Genomic DNA, 17,148 nt, shown 5'->3' on the forward strand with positions numbered 1-17,148 from the left:
TGAGGCGAGCGATGTGTTCCTGGGGCGTTGTGGACCAGATAATCACATCGTCCACGTATACTCGCACCCTCTCGATGCCCTCCATCATCTGCTCCATGATGCGATGAAACACTTCGGAGGCAGATATGATGCCGAAAGGCATCCGGTTGTAGCAGTAGCGACCGAACGTGCACAGCTTGCGACTGGACGTGTCCAGCTGTATTTGCCAAAATCCCCGGGAGGCTTCCAGCTTTGTGAATAGTTTGGCATGAGCCATCTCACTGGTCAACTCTTCACGTTTCGGGATCGGGTAATGCTCCCGCATGATGTTGCGGTTTAGATCCTTAGGATCAATGCAAACGCGGAGCTCCCCTGATGGCTTCTTTACGCAGACCATCGAGCTGACCCAGTCTGTGGGCTCTGTGACCTTCGAGATGATGCCCTGGTCTTGGAGGTCCTGTAATTGCTTTTTCAGACGATCCTTGATGGTACCCAGCACCCGGCGTGGGGCATGAATTACAGGGGTGGCGCTCGGTTTGAGCAGGATTTTATATCGGTATGGGAGCGCGCCCTTTCCATAGAATACGCTATGGTACTGCGTATGTTGTCTATATCGGCTTGCAAATTTCCATCGGCGAGGCCGGTGCCGGTGATGATGACATGGTGTGGACTCACTGGACCAGATTCAGGAGCTTGCAGGCACGAGCACCGAGCAGGGATGCCCTGTCAGGCCTGACGATTTCAAACCGTAATGTTGCCTTGATCACCTTGTTGGATACCCCTAGTTGACACGAGCCACTGGCAGCTATGGCATTGCCATTGTTGTCAAGGAGCTGGCAGGCCGGTGGAAGAATGCTTGGTCAGGCCTGGATGGTGTCGAGGTCGGATTGTGAGATGAGGTTCGCAGACGCGCCGGTGTCCAGTGTAAATGGGATGCGAGCCTTGTTAACTGTGAGGACAGCACACCACTCGTCGTCTGGATCCACACTGAGGATCGAGAGGCGTTGCGCAGGTGTGGTGGAGGCCAGCTTGTGTGGTTATGACGCCCACCCGATATGGAGACTTGAGGCAGTCAGCATCAGGGTCCATTGAGCTGTCGGGATTGGAATCTGGCAGGCTTGCTGTATTGAGCGGATACTTCTGCGCCGCAGCTGGGATTGCTGGCTGCTGAGCGGTGGAGCAGATCTGCAAAGGGCTGCATAGTGGCCAAGCTTGCCACACTGGAGACATCGGCGTCCTTTTGCCGGATATTGCCGCTTTAAGTGGGCAGAGCCACAATTCGGACACGTTATGACACTGACGTCAGCGCGTTCCGTGCGCCATCGCGCATGCACAGTGCGGTCGGTCGACGTACGCACGTGCGCAGTTGGGTTGTCGGTCTCGTTGTCCACTCGGTCGTGGCGTGCATGCGCAGGGATCCGGGAAAAGCGCGCAAAATGGCCACTCTCCTCGATGCTCAGGCCCTGCGATGGCATGCACCCTTTCTGCCTCGTGGGAGGCCAGCTTTGCAGTTTCTGCCGCCCTGATGTGGGAGTAACGATTCTTGGCATGCTCATGGACAACGCACATCTCAATAGCGACAGAGAGGGTCAATTGTTTGATTTTAAGGAGCTGCTGCCATAGGGAGTCGGAGTGGACCCCGAAAATGATCTGATCCCGGATCATGGAATCAGTCGTTGAGTCATAGTTACATGACTGCGCGAGGATGCGGAGATGGGTCAAGAAGGGGTGAAAAGGTTCATCCTTAAACTGAAGCCTCTGCTAGAAGATATACCGTTCAAAGCTCTCATTCACCTCAATGTCGCAGTGGCTGTCGTACTTAGACACAGAACAGTACAGCACAGAACAGGCCCTTCGGCCCTCGATATTGTGCCGAGCAATGATCACCCTACTCAAACCCACGTATCCACCCTATACCCGTAACCCAACAACCCCCCCCTTAACCTTACTTTTTAGGACACTACGGGCAATTTAGCATGGCCAATCCACCTAACCCGCACATCTTTGGACTGTGGGAGGAAACCGGAGCACCCGGAGGAAACCCACGCACACACGGGGAGGACGTGCAGACTCCGCACAGACAGTGACCCAGCCGGGAATCGAACCTGGGACCTTGGAACTGTGAAGCATTTATGCTAACCACCATGCTACCGTGCTGCCCACGGCAGGACTGTTTTGAATTTTGTTTTGTCTTCGCCGTCGGCGAACGTAAGGGAGTTGTAGATATGAATGGCGTGATCCTCCGCAGTAGAGAGAACTACTCCTGGCATCCGATGCTGCCTCAAGGTCGGAGGCCTCGATGTACAAGAGGAACTTTTGCTTGAAGATTTTCCAGTTGGCGCCGAGGTTGCCGGAGGTGCGGAGTTGCGGAGGAGGCTGGATGTTTTCTATTTCACTGGATTACTGCTTGCTGGTCAATGCTGATTCACTCGAGGTAGGTCTGTCAAGATCAGGAACATTCTGGTACCATGTTGTGTTAGGCAGGTTGGTTCGATGTGGACTGCATTTGATGCAGGGAAGTTAGAAACAGACGTCTAACACTGGAGAAGATCCAACACTGTTTTATTCAACTATAGAACTGCTATTCATATTCAGCTGTGGGTCGACAATATACTGATCTGATTGGTGACCTTGTAGTAGCCTGACCAGACTTACTAGATACCGCATGGTGTTTGCACTGGCTAGCTCGTGGACTCAGTGGCTGGGTCCCGAGAGAACGGGAAACCTAGTGCCCTCTGGCTTTATAGTGGTAGTGTCCTGTCTGGTGATTGGCTGTACTGTGTTGTATGTTTACTGGTCATCCTATGTGACAATCTCGCCCCTCACTCTGTGTGTGACGTTCTCACTATTGTACACTGACTCATTCCTCTCTGGAAGCAGGATTGGAGCCGTGTCCAATGACACTGATCTTTGGATGTCGTCGTTCTCAAATGGATCATCTTTACAGAGAGGAAATGATGGACGCAAAGATGAAAGGAGTTTTCAAGGAAATTTACACCGCATATTCCAGAGAGCCAGATAAAAAAAAGGTAAAGCGAGAGTGAGATGTGTGATGAAGACGAGGGGTGATAATAGCTGGGAGAGATGGATAGGGTGATACAGAGACAGGGATGAGTGGGACAGATTGTGTGATATACAAAGAGAGTGGAAGAGTGCATCTGATTCAGAAGGAGTGGGACAGAGTGTGTGCCAGGAGGAGAGGGGGAAGAGCCTGTGGTAGAGAGTGGGAGATAGCATATGATCGAGAGAGAGAAAGAAGAGTGGGACAGAGGGTCTGATAGAGAGAGCAAGAGGAGAGGGTGAAAAAGCCTGTGATAGATTGAGAGAGAAGATGAGTAGGACAGAGCATGCGATAGAGTGCGGAGAAGGCGTCAATGAGAATGGTGAAGAGAGAGATGAGGGGGCAAAGTGTTTGACAGAGAGTTAGAGAGGGAGAGGAAAGTGGGTCAGACTGTGAGAGCGAGAGTGAAGAGAGTACAACGGAGCATATGGTAGAGACAAAGAGTAGGATAGAGCATGAGATAGAGAGAGAGGAAGAGGAATGTGGGATAGAGAAAGAGAATAATAATAATAATCTTTTATTGTCACAAGTATGAAGGTACTATGAAAAGCCCCTAGTCGCCACATTCCAGCGCCTGTTCAGGTAAGCTGGTACGGGGATTGAACCCGCACTGCTGGCCTTGTTCTGCATTACAAACCGGCTGCCTAGCCCACTGAGCTAAACCAGCCCCACAAAGTGTGTTAGATTGATTGATAAAGTGGATGGTGGTACAGGGCATGGAATAGAGAGGAGGGAGTCAGACAGAGGGTACATAGAAATAAATAGGATGTGATAGCCATTAAAACGATGTAGCTGCAGGAGGGCATGGATTGGGACCTGAAAATTGAAGGGTGCATCAAATTTTGGAACAAAGAAGATTAATACAGCACGGGAACCGGCCCTTCAGCCCTCCAAGCCTTTACTGGTCATGATCCCATCCTTAGCCAAAACCCTCAGCACTTCCTCGTGCCGTATCCCTTACAGAAAGTGAGGAAAAGGTGGAGGTGTGGCTCTGTTAGTTAATAATTGTACCGCACAATAGAGAGGAGTGACCTAAGTTCAGGTAATCAGGATGTGGAAACAGTTTGGGTAGAGATGAGAAATTGTAAAGGCAAGAAGTCATTTGTGGGCGATCCTCTAACAATAACCATATGGTAGGGTGGAACATAAAGGGAGAAATAATGGGAGCTTGCCAGAAAGGTACGATGATAATCATGACAGATTTTAATCTACATAGAGTTAGATAGGCAAAGGTAGCTGAGATGAGTTCAGAGAATGTTTTCGGCATAGTTTTAGAATAGCGGTTCTGGAGACAACCAGAGAGCAGGCTATATTAGACCAGGTATTGTGCAAAATATGGGATTAATTAATGATCTCAAAGTGATTATGGTGACCAGCGACCATAATATGATTGGATTTTACATTCAGTGTAAGAGAGTGAGGACTGTTTCTCGAGTTAAATCTGGGCAATTATAAGGGCACGAAACCAGAGCTGGCCAAGTGAATTGGCAAATTAGATTAAGGGGTAGGTCAATAGAGATGTCACAGAATCATGGAATTTACAGTGCAGAAGGAGGCCATTCAGCCCATCGAGTCTGTACCGGCTGTTTGAAAGAGCACCCTACTTCAGCCAATGCCTCCACACTATACCGTAACCCAGGAACCCCACCAGCCTTTGTGGACACGAATGGCAATTTAGCATGGCCTGCACATGCACACCTAACCTGCACATCTTTGGACTGTGGGAGGAAACCGGAGCACACGGAGGAAACCCACCCAGACACGGGGAGAACGTGCAGACTCCGCACAGATAGTGAGCCAAGCCGGGAATCAAACCTGGGACCCTGGAGCTGTGAAGCAACTGTGCTAACTGTGTTGCCCGTCATGGCAAACATTTGATAAATATTTCAGAATAAACAGAATAGACACATTCGAACAAGCAAGAAAAAGTCCAAAGAATGAATACACCAGCCATGGTTAACTAGAAAAACAAAGACAAAAAAGCAAAGTAAAGTACAGCACAGGAACAGGCCCTTTGGCCCTCTAAACCTGCGCCGACCATGCTGCCCGTCTAAACTAAAATCTTCAACACTTCCGGGGTCTGTATCCCTCTATTCCCATCCTAATCATGTATTTGTCAAGATGCCCCTTCGATGTCACTATTGTCCCTGCTTCCACCACCTCCTCCAGCAGCGAGTTCCAGGCACCCACTACCCTCTGTGTAAAAAAACCTGCCTCGTACATCTACTCTAAACCTTGCCCCTCACACCTTAAACCTATGCCCCTAGTAATTCACCCCTCTACCCTGGGAAAAAGTCTCTGACTATCCACTCTGTCTATGCTCCTCATAATTTTGTAGACCTCTATCAGGTCGCCCCTCAACCACCTTCGTTCCAGTGAGAGCAAACCAAGTTTATTCAACCTCTCCTCATAGCTAATGCCCTCCATACCACGCAACATCCTGCTAAATCTCGTCTGCACCCTCTCTAAAGCCTCCACATCCTTCTGGTAGTGTGGCGACCAGAATTGAACACTATACTCCAAGTGTGGTCTAACTAAGGTTCTATACAGCTGCAACATGACTTGCCAATTTTTATACTCAATGCCCCGGCCAATGAAGGCAAGCATGCCGTATGCCTTCTTGACTACCTTCTCCACTTGTGTTGCCCCTTTCAGTGACTTGTGGACTGTACAACAAGATCTCTCTGACTGTCAATACTCTTGAGGGTTCTACCATTCACCGTATATTCCCCTTCCAAAATGCATCACCTCACATTTGACCGAATTAAACTCCATCTGCCATCTCGCCGCCCAAGTCTTCAAACGATCTAAATCCTGCTGTCTCCTCTGACAGTTCTCATCGCTATCCGCAATTCCACCAACCTTTGTGTCGCCGGCAAGCGTACTAATCAGACCAGTTACATTTTCCTCCAAATCATTTATTTATTTATTTTTAATTAAATTTAGAGTAGCCAATTATTTTTTCCAATTAAGGGGCAATTTAGCGTGGCCAATCCACCTAACCTGCACATCTTTGGGTTGTGGGGGTGAAACCCACGCAGACACGAGGAGAATGTTCAAACTCCACACGGACAGTGACCCAGGGCCGGGATTCGAACCCGAGTCCTCAGCGCCGTAGGCAGCAATGCTAACCACTGCGCCACCGTGCTGCCTACTCCAAATCATTTATATATACTATGAGCAGCAAAGGTCGCAGCACTGATCCCTGCGGAACACCACTAGTCACAGCCCTCCAATCAGAAAAGCACCCTTCCATTGCTACTCTCTGCCTTCTAAGACCTAGCCAGTTCTGTATCCACCTTGCCAGCTCACCCCTGATCCCGTGTGACTTCACCTTTTGTACCAGTCTGCCATGAGGGACTTTGTCAAAGGCCTTACTGAAGTCCATATAGACACCATCCACTGCCCTACCAGCATCAATCATCTTTGTGACCTCCTCAAAAAACTCTATCAAGTTAGTGAGACACGACCTCCCCTTCACAAAACCATGCTGCCTCTCATTAATACGTCCATTTGCTTCCAAATGGGAATAGATCCTGTCTCGAAGAATTCTCTCCAGTAATTTCCCTACCACTGATCTAAGGCTCACCGGCTTGTAGTTCCCTGGATTATCCTTGCTACCCTTCTTAAACAAAGGAACAACATTGGCTATTCTCCAGTCCTCTGACACATCATCTGAAGACAATGAGAATCCAAAGATTTCTGTTAAGACCTCAGCAATTTCCTCTCTTGCCTCCTTCAGTATTCTGGAGTAGATCCCATCAGGCCCTGGTGACTTATCCACCTTAATATTTTCCAAGACGCCCAACACCTTGTCTTTTTGGATCCAGGCTATCTACACACCCTTCGCCAGACTCAACATCCACCAATTCCTTCTCTTTGGTGAATACTGATGCAAAGTATTCATTTAGTACCTCGTCCATTTCCTCTGGCTCCACACATAGATTCCCTCCCCTGTCCTTCAGTGGGCCAACCCTTTACCTGGCTACCCTCTTGCTTTTTATGTACGTTAGAAAGGTTAAAGATAGTATCAAACTTAAAGAAAAAGCATATAATTGTGCAAAGACAGATGGCATGTCAGAATGTTGGAACAAGGTGGGCAGCACGGTAGCATGGTGGTTAGCATAATGCTTCACAGCTCCAGGGTCCCAGGTTCGATTCCCGGCTGGGTCACTGTCTGTGTGGAGTCTGCACGTCCTCCCCGTGTGTGCGTGGGTTTCCTCCGGGTGCTCCGGTTTCCTCCCACAGTCCAAAGATGTGCGGGTTAGGTGGATTGGCCATGCTAAATTGCCCGTAGTGTCCTAAAATGTAAGGTTAAGGGGGGGGGGGGTTGTTGGGTTACGGGTATAGGGTGGATACGTGGGTTTGAGTAGGGTGATCATGGCTCGCACAACATCGAGGGCCGAAGGGCCTGTTCTGTGCTGTACTGTTCTATGTTCTATAACAGATGATGACTAAAAGATTAGTAACGAGGGAAAAGTTAGAATATGAGAGAAAGCTAGCCAGAAATATAAAAAGACAGTGAGAATTTTTATAAATATTCAAAAAAGAAGAGTTACAAAGTGAGCATTCGTCCTATTGAAAGTGAGTCTGGAGAGTTGATAATGGAAAACAAGGAAATGGCAGATGAATTGAACCGGTATTTTGCATCAGTCTTCACTATAGAAGATATAAATAAAATCGGTCATGATTATCATCGTGCCTTTCTGGCAAGCTCCCATTATTTCTCCCTTTATGCTCCACCCTACCATGTGGTTACTGTTAGAGGATCTCCCACAAATACCATGGTCAGTACGGTAGCACAAGTGGCTAGCACTGTGGTTTTTCAGCGTCAGGGCCCCAGGTTTGATTCCCCGCTGGGTCACTCTGTGCGGAGTCTGCACATTCTCCCCGTGTGTGCGTGGGTTTCCTCTGAGTGCTCTGGTTTCCTCCCACAGTCCAAAGATGTGCAGGTTAGGTGGATTGGCCATGCTAAATTGCCCTTAGTGTCCAAAAAGGTTAGGCGGGGTTACTGGGTTACCGGGATAGGGTGGAAGTGAGGGCTTAAGTGGGTCGGTGCAGACTCAATGGGCCGAATGGCCTCCTTCTGCACTGTATGTTCAATGTTCTATCCCAGAAACAACTGTAAACCTGGAAATAGAAGGAGGGAGGAACTCAGGAAAATTAGTCACTGGAGAAGGGGCAGTGAGTAAATTGTTGGAGCAGCGGATTGACAAGAGCCCAGGTCCTGATGGACTTCATCCTAGGGTCTAAAAAAAAGGCGTGTGAGATAGTTGATGCATTGGTTTAAATTTTCCAAAATGCCCCAGATTCAGGTAAGGTCTCATTAGATTGGAATATAGAAAATATAAATCCATCATTCAAAAGAGGATGGAGACAGGAAGTGAGAAACAACAAGCTTAATATCTGTCACAGAAGAAGCTATATTATTAAATAAGCTTATTGGATAAGCTCACGGTAATCAGGCAGAGTCAACATTGTGAAAGGATATCCCCAGCAATTACAGACCAGCTAATTTACTTCAGTGCTGGGGAAGCATCAGGTAATCGGGAGAGAATTATGGTCACATGGAGTAATTTGGGTTGATTAGAAATAGCCAGCATGGATTACTAAAGGGCGGGAAGTACGGCGGTGCAGTGGTTAGCACTAATGCCTCACGCTGCCGAGGCCCAGGTCACTGTCTGTGTGGAGTTTACACATTCTCCCCATGTCTGCGTGGGCCTCACCCCCACAACCCAAAGATGTGAAGGTTGGGTGCATTGGCCACCCTAAAATGCCCCTTAATTGGAAAAAAAGAATTGGGTACTCTAAATTTTTTTTAAAAATGTATTTCTAAAGGGCAATTCAGGCTTAACTAAATCGCTGGAGTTTTTTGAGGAGATAACAGAAAGGATCGGTGAGCGTAATGCTGTTGATGTGGACTTTCAAAAGACATTTGTTACACTGGTGGTGGGATACAGGTCAATGTGGCAAATTGGATAAAAAGTTGGCTCAGTGACAGGAAACAAAGGGTAATGGTCGATGGCTGTCGTTGCAAATGGAAAGTTCTTTCAAGTGGTGTTCCACAGGCCTAGGTGTTGGGACCATTACTGTTTGTGTTATATGTTAACGATTTGGATGTGAACGTGGGGGGAGAAATTGGGAAATTGCAGATAACACAATGATTGGCCGAGTGATGGACAGTGTGGAGGATAGCTATCATTTCCAAAACGATATAGATGGATTGGTGAGTGAGCGATAAACCGGCAGATGGAATTTAACCAGAGAAGTGTAAGGTCATGCATTTAAGGAGGTCAAACAGTTATAGGGAGGTACGCAATAAATGGGAATATACTATGAGGGCTAGATGAAGTGAGAAATTTTGGCGTAAAAGTACACCATTAGTTCAGGAGTCACTTGTAGTTCCACTTGAAAATCGGTATTCCATTTCGGAGACTGATGAGTCTAGTTCAAAGAACAATACAGCACAGGAACAGGCCCTTCAGCCCTCCAAGCCTGCGCTGACCATGGTACCTGCCTAAACTGAAACCATCTGCACTAATGGAGTCCGAATGCTTCCATTCCCACCCTATTCATATATTGGGCCAGATGCCCCTTAAATGCTGGTATCGTACCTGCTCCCACCACCTCCCCAGGCAACGCGTTCCGTGGGCAGGATTCTCCGAAATGTTGGCAGAATGTCCGTGCCATCGTGAACGCCGTCGCATTTCACGATGGCGAGAAACGGGCGCGGGCACCACCGATTCTGGCCCCCACAGGGGGCCAGCATGACGCTGGAGTGGTTCACGCCGCTTCAGCCTCCCTTCCTGGCACCAGCTGGGCTCCGTGCCAACCCGCGCGTGCACAGTGGCGCCGCCTTATCCACATGCATTGCCACTTTCAGTGATCGGCGGACATGCACGCCCAGATCTCTCAGCCTGTCCATATTCGCGAGAGTTCTACCATTTACTGTGTAATCCCTGCTCCTGTGTTATGCTTCTTCATGTAGCATAACTGCTTCCTTAATCTATGCTCTGACAAAGGAAGGTTCAGACTTGGTGATAGGTTTAACACATTTATTGAACAGTTAACCATTCTCCTACTTGAGTTTGACTCTCCTGCTAATCTTACTATAGTAACTCAGTCTAACTAACCAGTCTGCTCGAAGCCACGCGGTGGATGTGATGCTTCTGATCTGCCCTTGTCCTTCTCTCTGAGAGAAAGGGCATGTGTGCCCTGTCCTTTTATATGGGTAGCCCCCTTGTGGTAGTGTCACCTCTGGGTGTCTTGACTGCCCATTGGTCATGTCCTATTCTATGTGTTCATTAGCTGTATGATGTCATGATGTCTCTGGTGCTCCCTCTAGTGTTTACTTAGTCCTAGTGTATTGACATTAACCCCTTGTGTATTTACAGTGATGCATATCACCATACCTGCATGCATTGGACCTTCCATAGTGCATTACCTCACACTTGTGCGCATTAAGCTCCATCTGCCATTTCTCCGCCCAAGACTCCAAACAGTTTATATCTTGCTGCATCCTCTGACAATCCTCTTCACTATCCTCAACTCCACCAATTCTTGTGCTGTCTGCAAACTTACTAACCAGACCAGCTACATTTTCTTCGAAATCATTTAAATACACAACGAAAAACAAAGGTCCCAGACTGATCCCTGTGGAACGCCGCTAGTCACAGCTTTCCATTCAGAAAAGCACCCTTCTACTGCCCAAGACAGTTCTGTATCCATCTCACCAGCTCTCTTCTGATACCATGTGACTTCATCTTTTGTACCAGTCTACCATGAGGTACCTTGTCAAAGGCTTTACTGAAGTCCATGTATACAACATCTACTGTCTTTCCCCCATCTATCATCTTTGTTACTTACTCGAAAAACTCGATCAAATTAGTGAGGCATGACCTCCTTCACAAAAACATGCTGTCCATCACTAATAGGTCCATTTCTTTCCAAATGTGAGTAAATCCTGTCTCTAAGAACCTTTTCCAACAATTTCCCTACCACTGACATAAGGTTCACCGGCCTATAATTTCCTGGATTATCTCTCTTGCCCATCTTAATCAATGGAACAATGGTTCTTCCAGGGAGTGCAAAGAGAGCCAAGCTTCTGGCACAGAAGGGGGGAAATAGAAGAAGAGCAATAATAATGGGGCATTGTATAGTCAGGGTAACAGATAGGCACTACTGTGGCCATCAATGTGACTCCAGGATGGTGTGCTGCCTCTCTGGTACCAGGGTCTGGAATGTCACTGAATGGCTGCAGGGCATCCTGAAGGGGGAGGATGTTAGGTCAGAGGACATTGGACATGTTAGTATCAATGACATATATAGAAATAGTGATGAGGTCTTGCATCAAGAATTCAGGGATTTAGGCAGTAGACTAAAAAGCAGGACCTCTCGGATTTGTAATCTCTGGATCACACCCAGTGCCATGTGCCAGCAACTGCAGAAATAGGAGAATAGCACACATGAATACGTGGCTTAAGAGTTGGTGCAGGTGGGAGGGCTTTAGATTTTTGACCACTGGGACTATTTCTGGGAAGATGGGACCTGTACAAGCGGGACGGTGTATAACTGAAACAGAATGGAACTAACATCCTTGTTGGTGGGTTTGCTGGTGCTGTTGGGAGGAGTTTAAACTAGTTTGGCAGGGGGAGGGGATGCAGACTGATAGCAGAATAGGGACACAGCATAACACAGAAAAGCAATCAAGTCAGAGGGAATACAGCGGTAGTAAGTTTTAAGGCAGTAAGACGAGGCTGGATGGCCACTACTTTGATGCCAGTAGTATTACAGGTAAAACGGATGAGTTAAGGGTGAGGATTGACATGTGAAATTGTAGCGATCACGGAGATACAGTTGAGGGAGGGACCGGATTGGCAGCTCAACATCCCAGGATATAGAATCTTCAGGTGAGACAGAGAAGTGGGTAAAAGAGGAGGAGTCATTGTGTTATGGTAGCACAGTGGTTAGCACTGTTGTCTCAGCACCAGGCACCCAGGTTTGATTCCCGGCTTTGGGCACTGTCTGTGCAGAGTCTGCACATTCTACCCGTGTCTGCTCCAGTTTCCTCCCACAAATCCCGAAAGTTGTGCTTGTTAGGTAAATTGGATATTCTAAATTCTCATTCAGTGTACCCGTACAGTGTGGCGACTAAGGGCTTTTCACAGTAACTTCATTGCAGTGTTAATGTAAGCCTACTTGTGACACTAATAAAGATTATTATTATTATATATTTTTTTAATATATAAATTTAGAGTACCCAATTAATTTTTTCCAATTAAGGGGCAATTTAACGTGGCCAGACCACCTAGCTTGCACATCTTTGGGTTGTGGGGGCGAAACCCACGCAAGCACGGGGCGAATGTGCAAACTCCACGCAGACAGTGACCCAGAGCCGGGATCGAACCTGAGACCTCGGCGCCGTGAGGCTGCAGGGCTAACCCACTGCGCCACCATGCTGCCCTAGATTATTATTATTAGTTAAGGCGGCAGTTACTGCAGTAAGGAGAGATGACACCTTGGGGGGGGGGGCATCAAATTAACCTTTGTGGATAGAGTGATGGAACCATCAATTCACCAGACACGTGTTTTCCGATATGAATATAGGCTTTAATCTACTTACTACAGAGCCAGCCTGTTACCCATTGATGAACTCTCGGTGAACTGCAGGCTGACTCTGGACAAGGGTATTTATACAGCAGCACAAGGGGGAGGAGTCATGGGTGGAGCCAAGGGTGGAGCCCTGTACAAGCTCCTGAGCATTCCCAGAGCTACTCCCCCTAGTGGTCGGATAACGCTACTGCGCTTACAAAGGTACAGTGTGAATTACCATGTTACATTCACCACATAGAGTTTAGCAATAAAAAAGGGACAGCTACATTGGTAGGTTTTATTATAGGCCCCTAGATAGTCAGCAGGAAATTGAGGAGAAAATATGTCCACAATTCGCAATAGTGTGTAAAAATAATAATAGGGTAATTATATTACGTGATTTCAACTTTAAACATTAATTGGGATGGGCATCATGCTAGGTGCTTAGACGGAGTGAAGTTCTTAAAATGTACACATGGGAGCTTTTTAGCTTAATATATAGAGAGTTCAACAAGGGATGGTGCAGTGCTGGACCTAATTCTGGGGAATGAAGTCGGACAGCGACCACAATATGGTACAATTTAAGACTGTTATCGACGCAGAAATGGACAAGTTGCAAAAAAGGTTTTGGAATGGGGGGGCGGTGGATTTTAGTAAAATAAGGCAGATCTGGCCAAGGTAGACTGGAAAATTACTTGTGGGAAAATCTACAGAAGAGCAGTGGGGGTGTTAAAAGGAAATGGGAGGGTACATATTCCCTCTTGGGTAATAGGAAGGAGTAACAAACCCAGAGAATCATGGATTTAATTTAAAATTATTTTTATTCAATCTATACATTTTACATCTATACAGAAAATATCAGAAGACCAAAACATAAACATGAACAGAAACCACAAACCCCCAACCTCTCCCGATACCAATGCCCAACTGTACCCCGCCTTATTAATTTTTCCCCTTGTCCCTCTCTTAGCCAACACCCACTTATCCACTCCCCCACGACCCCGAAGACCAATTAGAAGAAATCTATGAACGACTTCCACATCCAGGTGAACCCCTCCTCCGATCCCCGCAAAGCGAACTTGGCATCCAAGTGCAGGAATTCTGCCAGGTCACTCACCCACGCCCCTGCCTTTGGTGGCTCTGAGTCCCGCCAACAAAACAAGATCAGTCTCCAGGTTATCAGGGAGGCAAAGGCCAATACATCGGCCTCTCTGCCACCTCAGCTCCCGATCTTATAACACATCGAATATCGCCACCTCCACACTCGAGGTCGGCCACCCGCACACCCAGAATCCTGGATATAACATCCAAGAACCTCCTCAACTTTGGACATGCCCAAAACATGTGGACGTGATTGTCCCCCCCACCCCAACGCACACTTATCCTCCATCCCTGCAAAGAAGCGGCTCATCCTCGCAACTGCCATGTGGGCCCTATGGACCTGGATGAGGGTTAATCTCACACACAATGAGAACGCGTTCACCCTCCGCAGGGCGTCTTTCCAGTCCCGGCTCGCATCTCCCCACCCAACTCCTCCTCCCATTTATGCTTAATCTCCCCCACCGGAGCACCCTCCCTCTCCACCAACTCACTGAAGATGACCGACACTCCCCCCTCTCCAATATTCTTTTCCGACAACAGCTTGTCTTGCAACACCGGAGGGACAGTCCCGGGAAGGCCGGCACCTCTCTCCTCCCAAATTCCTTACCTGCAGGTACCTAAAACTATTCCCTTTTGGCAACTCATATGTCTGCTCCAACTGCTCCAGTCCCCACAAACAAGCCCCTAAAATACTCTATCCCCAACTGCCGCCACTGCCGGAACCTCACATCCAGACCCGCCGACACAAACCTATGGTTGTCACAGTTTGGCGCCCACTACGGCACGCCCTCCAGCCTGAAATGTTGCCTGCGCTGACTCCACATCCATAACTACCATGGTACTCCAGGTACTCCATGGGCTCATGGGCCTGCATTGGCCCCCACACCCATTCCTCCTCCAATGGCCATTTCCTCATCATTGCGATGTTCGTGCCCAATCATAATTTATCAAATTCGGCAACACCAGCAGCCGCCCCCCCCCCCTTCCCTCCCTCCACCCCGCCTCTCCAGGAACACCCTCCTCACCCACGGGATCTTCCCGCCCATACAAGCCCCGAGGTTAACCCGTGCACCTTGCTGGAAAAGGACTTGGGAACAAAGTTGGGGAGGTTCTGAAACATGAACAAGAACCTGGGCAGCATCGTCATTTTCACCGTCTGCACACGCCCTGCCAGTGACAGCGGCAACACACCTCACCACTTGAAATCCGCCTTCAATCCCCCCACCAGGCGTGCCAAGTTCAATTTGTGTGTCTGGGCCCAGCTTCGTACTACCTAGAATTCCTAGATACCGAAAATTTGCCCCCATCCCAGGCAGCACCGTGGTGAATTGCCTTTTCACCCCCTCCAGTGCAATCACATCCATCCTAGAATGTGGCAACCAGAATTGCACACAATACTCCAACTGTGACCTCTCCAAAGTTCTTTACAGCTCCAAAATGATCTTCTTGCTTTTGTAATCTATGCCTCGATTGATATGCCTTTTTCACCACCCGAGTAACCTGCCCTTCTACCTTCAGAGATCTATGGACAAACACACAAGGTCCCTTTGTTCCTCGGAACTTCTCAGTATGAGGCCATTCATTGGATACTTCATTGTCACATTACTCCTTCCAAAGTGTATCACCTCACACTTTTCAGGGTTAAATTGAGAGTGACACACAGCATGTGGAGAGGGAGAGAGAGTGATCCATAGGACGTGATAGAGAGAAAGATAGAGAGAAGAGTGACACACAGTATGTGATTGAGAGAGTGAGTTAGGAGAGTGACACACAGCCTGTGGGAGAGAAAGAGAGAGGGGAGAATGACACACATTATGTGATGAAAAGATTGAGAGAGAAGAGAGTGACACAGAGCATGTGGTAGAGTGAGTGAGAAAAGAGAATGATGCACAGCATGTGATAGAGAGAGAGGAGAGATTGACACAAAGCATGTGATAGAGCATTGGGAGGAGAGTGACATACAGCATGTGACAGAGAGAGTGAGAGGCAAGAATGACACACTGTTGTGGCCAAAGTTAAGAACTTCACAGCTAGCCAGATAGACAGGCTACAACTGGGTTTATTCTACTACTCCTTAATACAATACCTCTCCTCTCCTCTCCTCTCCTCTCCTCTCCTCTCCTCTCCTCTCCTCTCCTCTCCTCTCCTCTCCTCTCCTCTCCTCTCCTCTCCTCTCCTCTCCTCTCCTCTCCTCTCCTCTCCTCTCTCCTGTTTAGCACACTGGGCTAAATCGCTGGCTTTGAAAGCAGACCAAGCAGGCCAAGCACGGTTCGATTCCCGTAACAGGCACCGGAATGTGGCGACTAGGGGCTTTTCACAGTAACTTCATTGAAGTCTACTCGTGACAATAAGCAATTTTCATTTCATTTTCATTTCCACTCCCCCTCAGGGTCCTCTTTCCCAACCTGCTCCCAGCCAGGGTTTATATCCCGTGGGGGATCCTCCAATTGGGAGGAAACTCCACCCCTAATTAACTGAGGAGTTCAGTGTTCTGCCCGGTAACAGGTGGTGATTAGAAAAGTTCCCACTGAAATAGTTCAGAGACTAGAGTTTCCCTTTGGCAGGTAAGAGAGAAAACCTCGCTTCTTCCCAATCTGGTGTCTATAAAAGTAATCAGCAAATTCGTATTCTTAGGTATAGGAGGGGAATCTGATATAAAGTAGGTTCAAATCCTTTTGGGGCCGTAACACACACATTATGTGATGGAGAGAGAGAAGAATCACACTCAGCATGTGATAGAGTGAGTGAGGGAGGACAGTGCCACACCATGTGATAGAGAGGGTGGGTGGGGGGGGGGGGGGGGGGATTGACACACAGCATGTGATAGAGGGAGAATGCAATAGAGAGAGGAAGGTGACAGATAGCATGTGGTAGAGAGAAAGGGGAGAGTGACACAGGTGGAGCAAGTGAGAGAATGCATGTGATAGAGAGAGAGGAGAGTGACGCATGTGATAGAGTGAGTGACGCATAGCACATGACAGAGAGAGTGAATGACACACAGCATGTGAGAGTGAGGAGAGTGACACACAGTATGTGATAGAGTGAGTGAGAGAGAGTGACCTACAACATATGATAGGAAGAGAGCATGACACACAGCATGAGAGAGAGAGAGCGGGGGGAGTGACACACAGGGCGAGATTCTCCGCAAATGCGGAGAATCGTAAAGGCTGCCGTGGGACAGGCCGTGACCCACGGCAGCCTTCACGGCCACTTCCGGGGCCGATTCTCCCCCCCGGGCGGGGCTCGGTCGTCAAGGCCGCACGTCAAGCGTCACGCCGGCTGACGCGGCCGATGACATCAGCCGCGCATGCGCAGGTTGGACAACGCCAACCCGCGCATGCGCAGTTGCCGTCTTTCTCCTCAGCCGCCCGTCAAGACGTGGCAGCTTGATCTTGCCGATCGGCGGAGGAGAAAGA

The 17,148-nt window shown here is 48.3% G+C and overlaps 1 protein-coding gene across 1 annotated transcript in view; it reads left to right on the top strand.

Moving 5' to 3' along the window:
* LOC119951958 (nitric oxide synthase, brain-like) overlaps positions 1-17,148 on the top strand; it is a 304,521-nt gene that overhangs the window by 274,542 nt on the left and 12,831 nt on the right. Inside the window, exon 25 of the mRNA XM_038775360.1 lies at positions 2,860-3,008. Within this exon, the coding sequence (XP_038631288.1) occupies positions 2,860-3,008 (149 nt within the window). The remainder of the gene's footprint in view (positions 1-2,859; positions 3,009-17,148) is intronic.

The sequence above is a fragment of the Scyliorhinus canicula genome, chromosome 17 (genome assembly GCF_902713615.1).
Source record: "Scyliorhinus canicula chromosome 17, sScyCan1.1, whole genome shotgun sequence".
Lineage (NCBI taxonomy): Eukaryota > Metazoa > Chordata > Chondrichthyes > Carcharhiniformes > Scyliorhinidae > Scyliorhinus > Scyliorhinus canicula.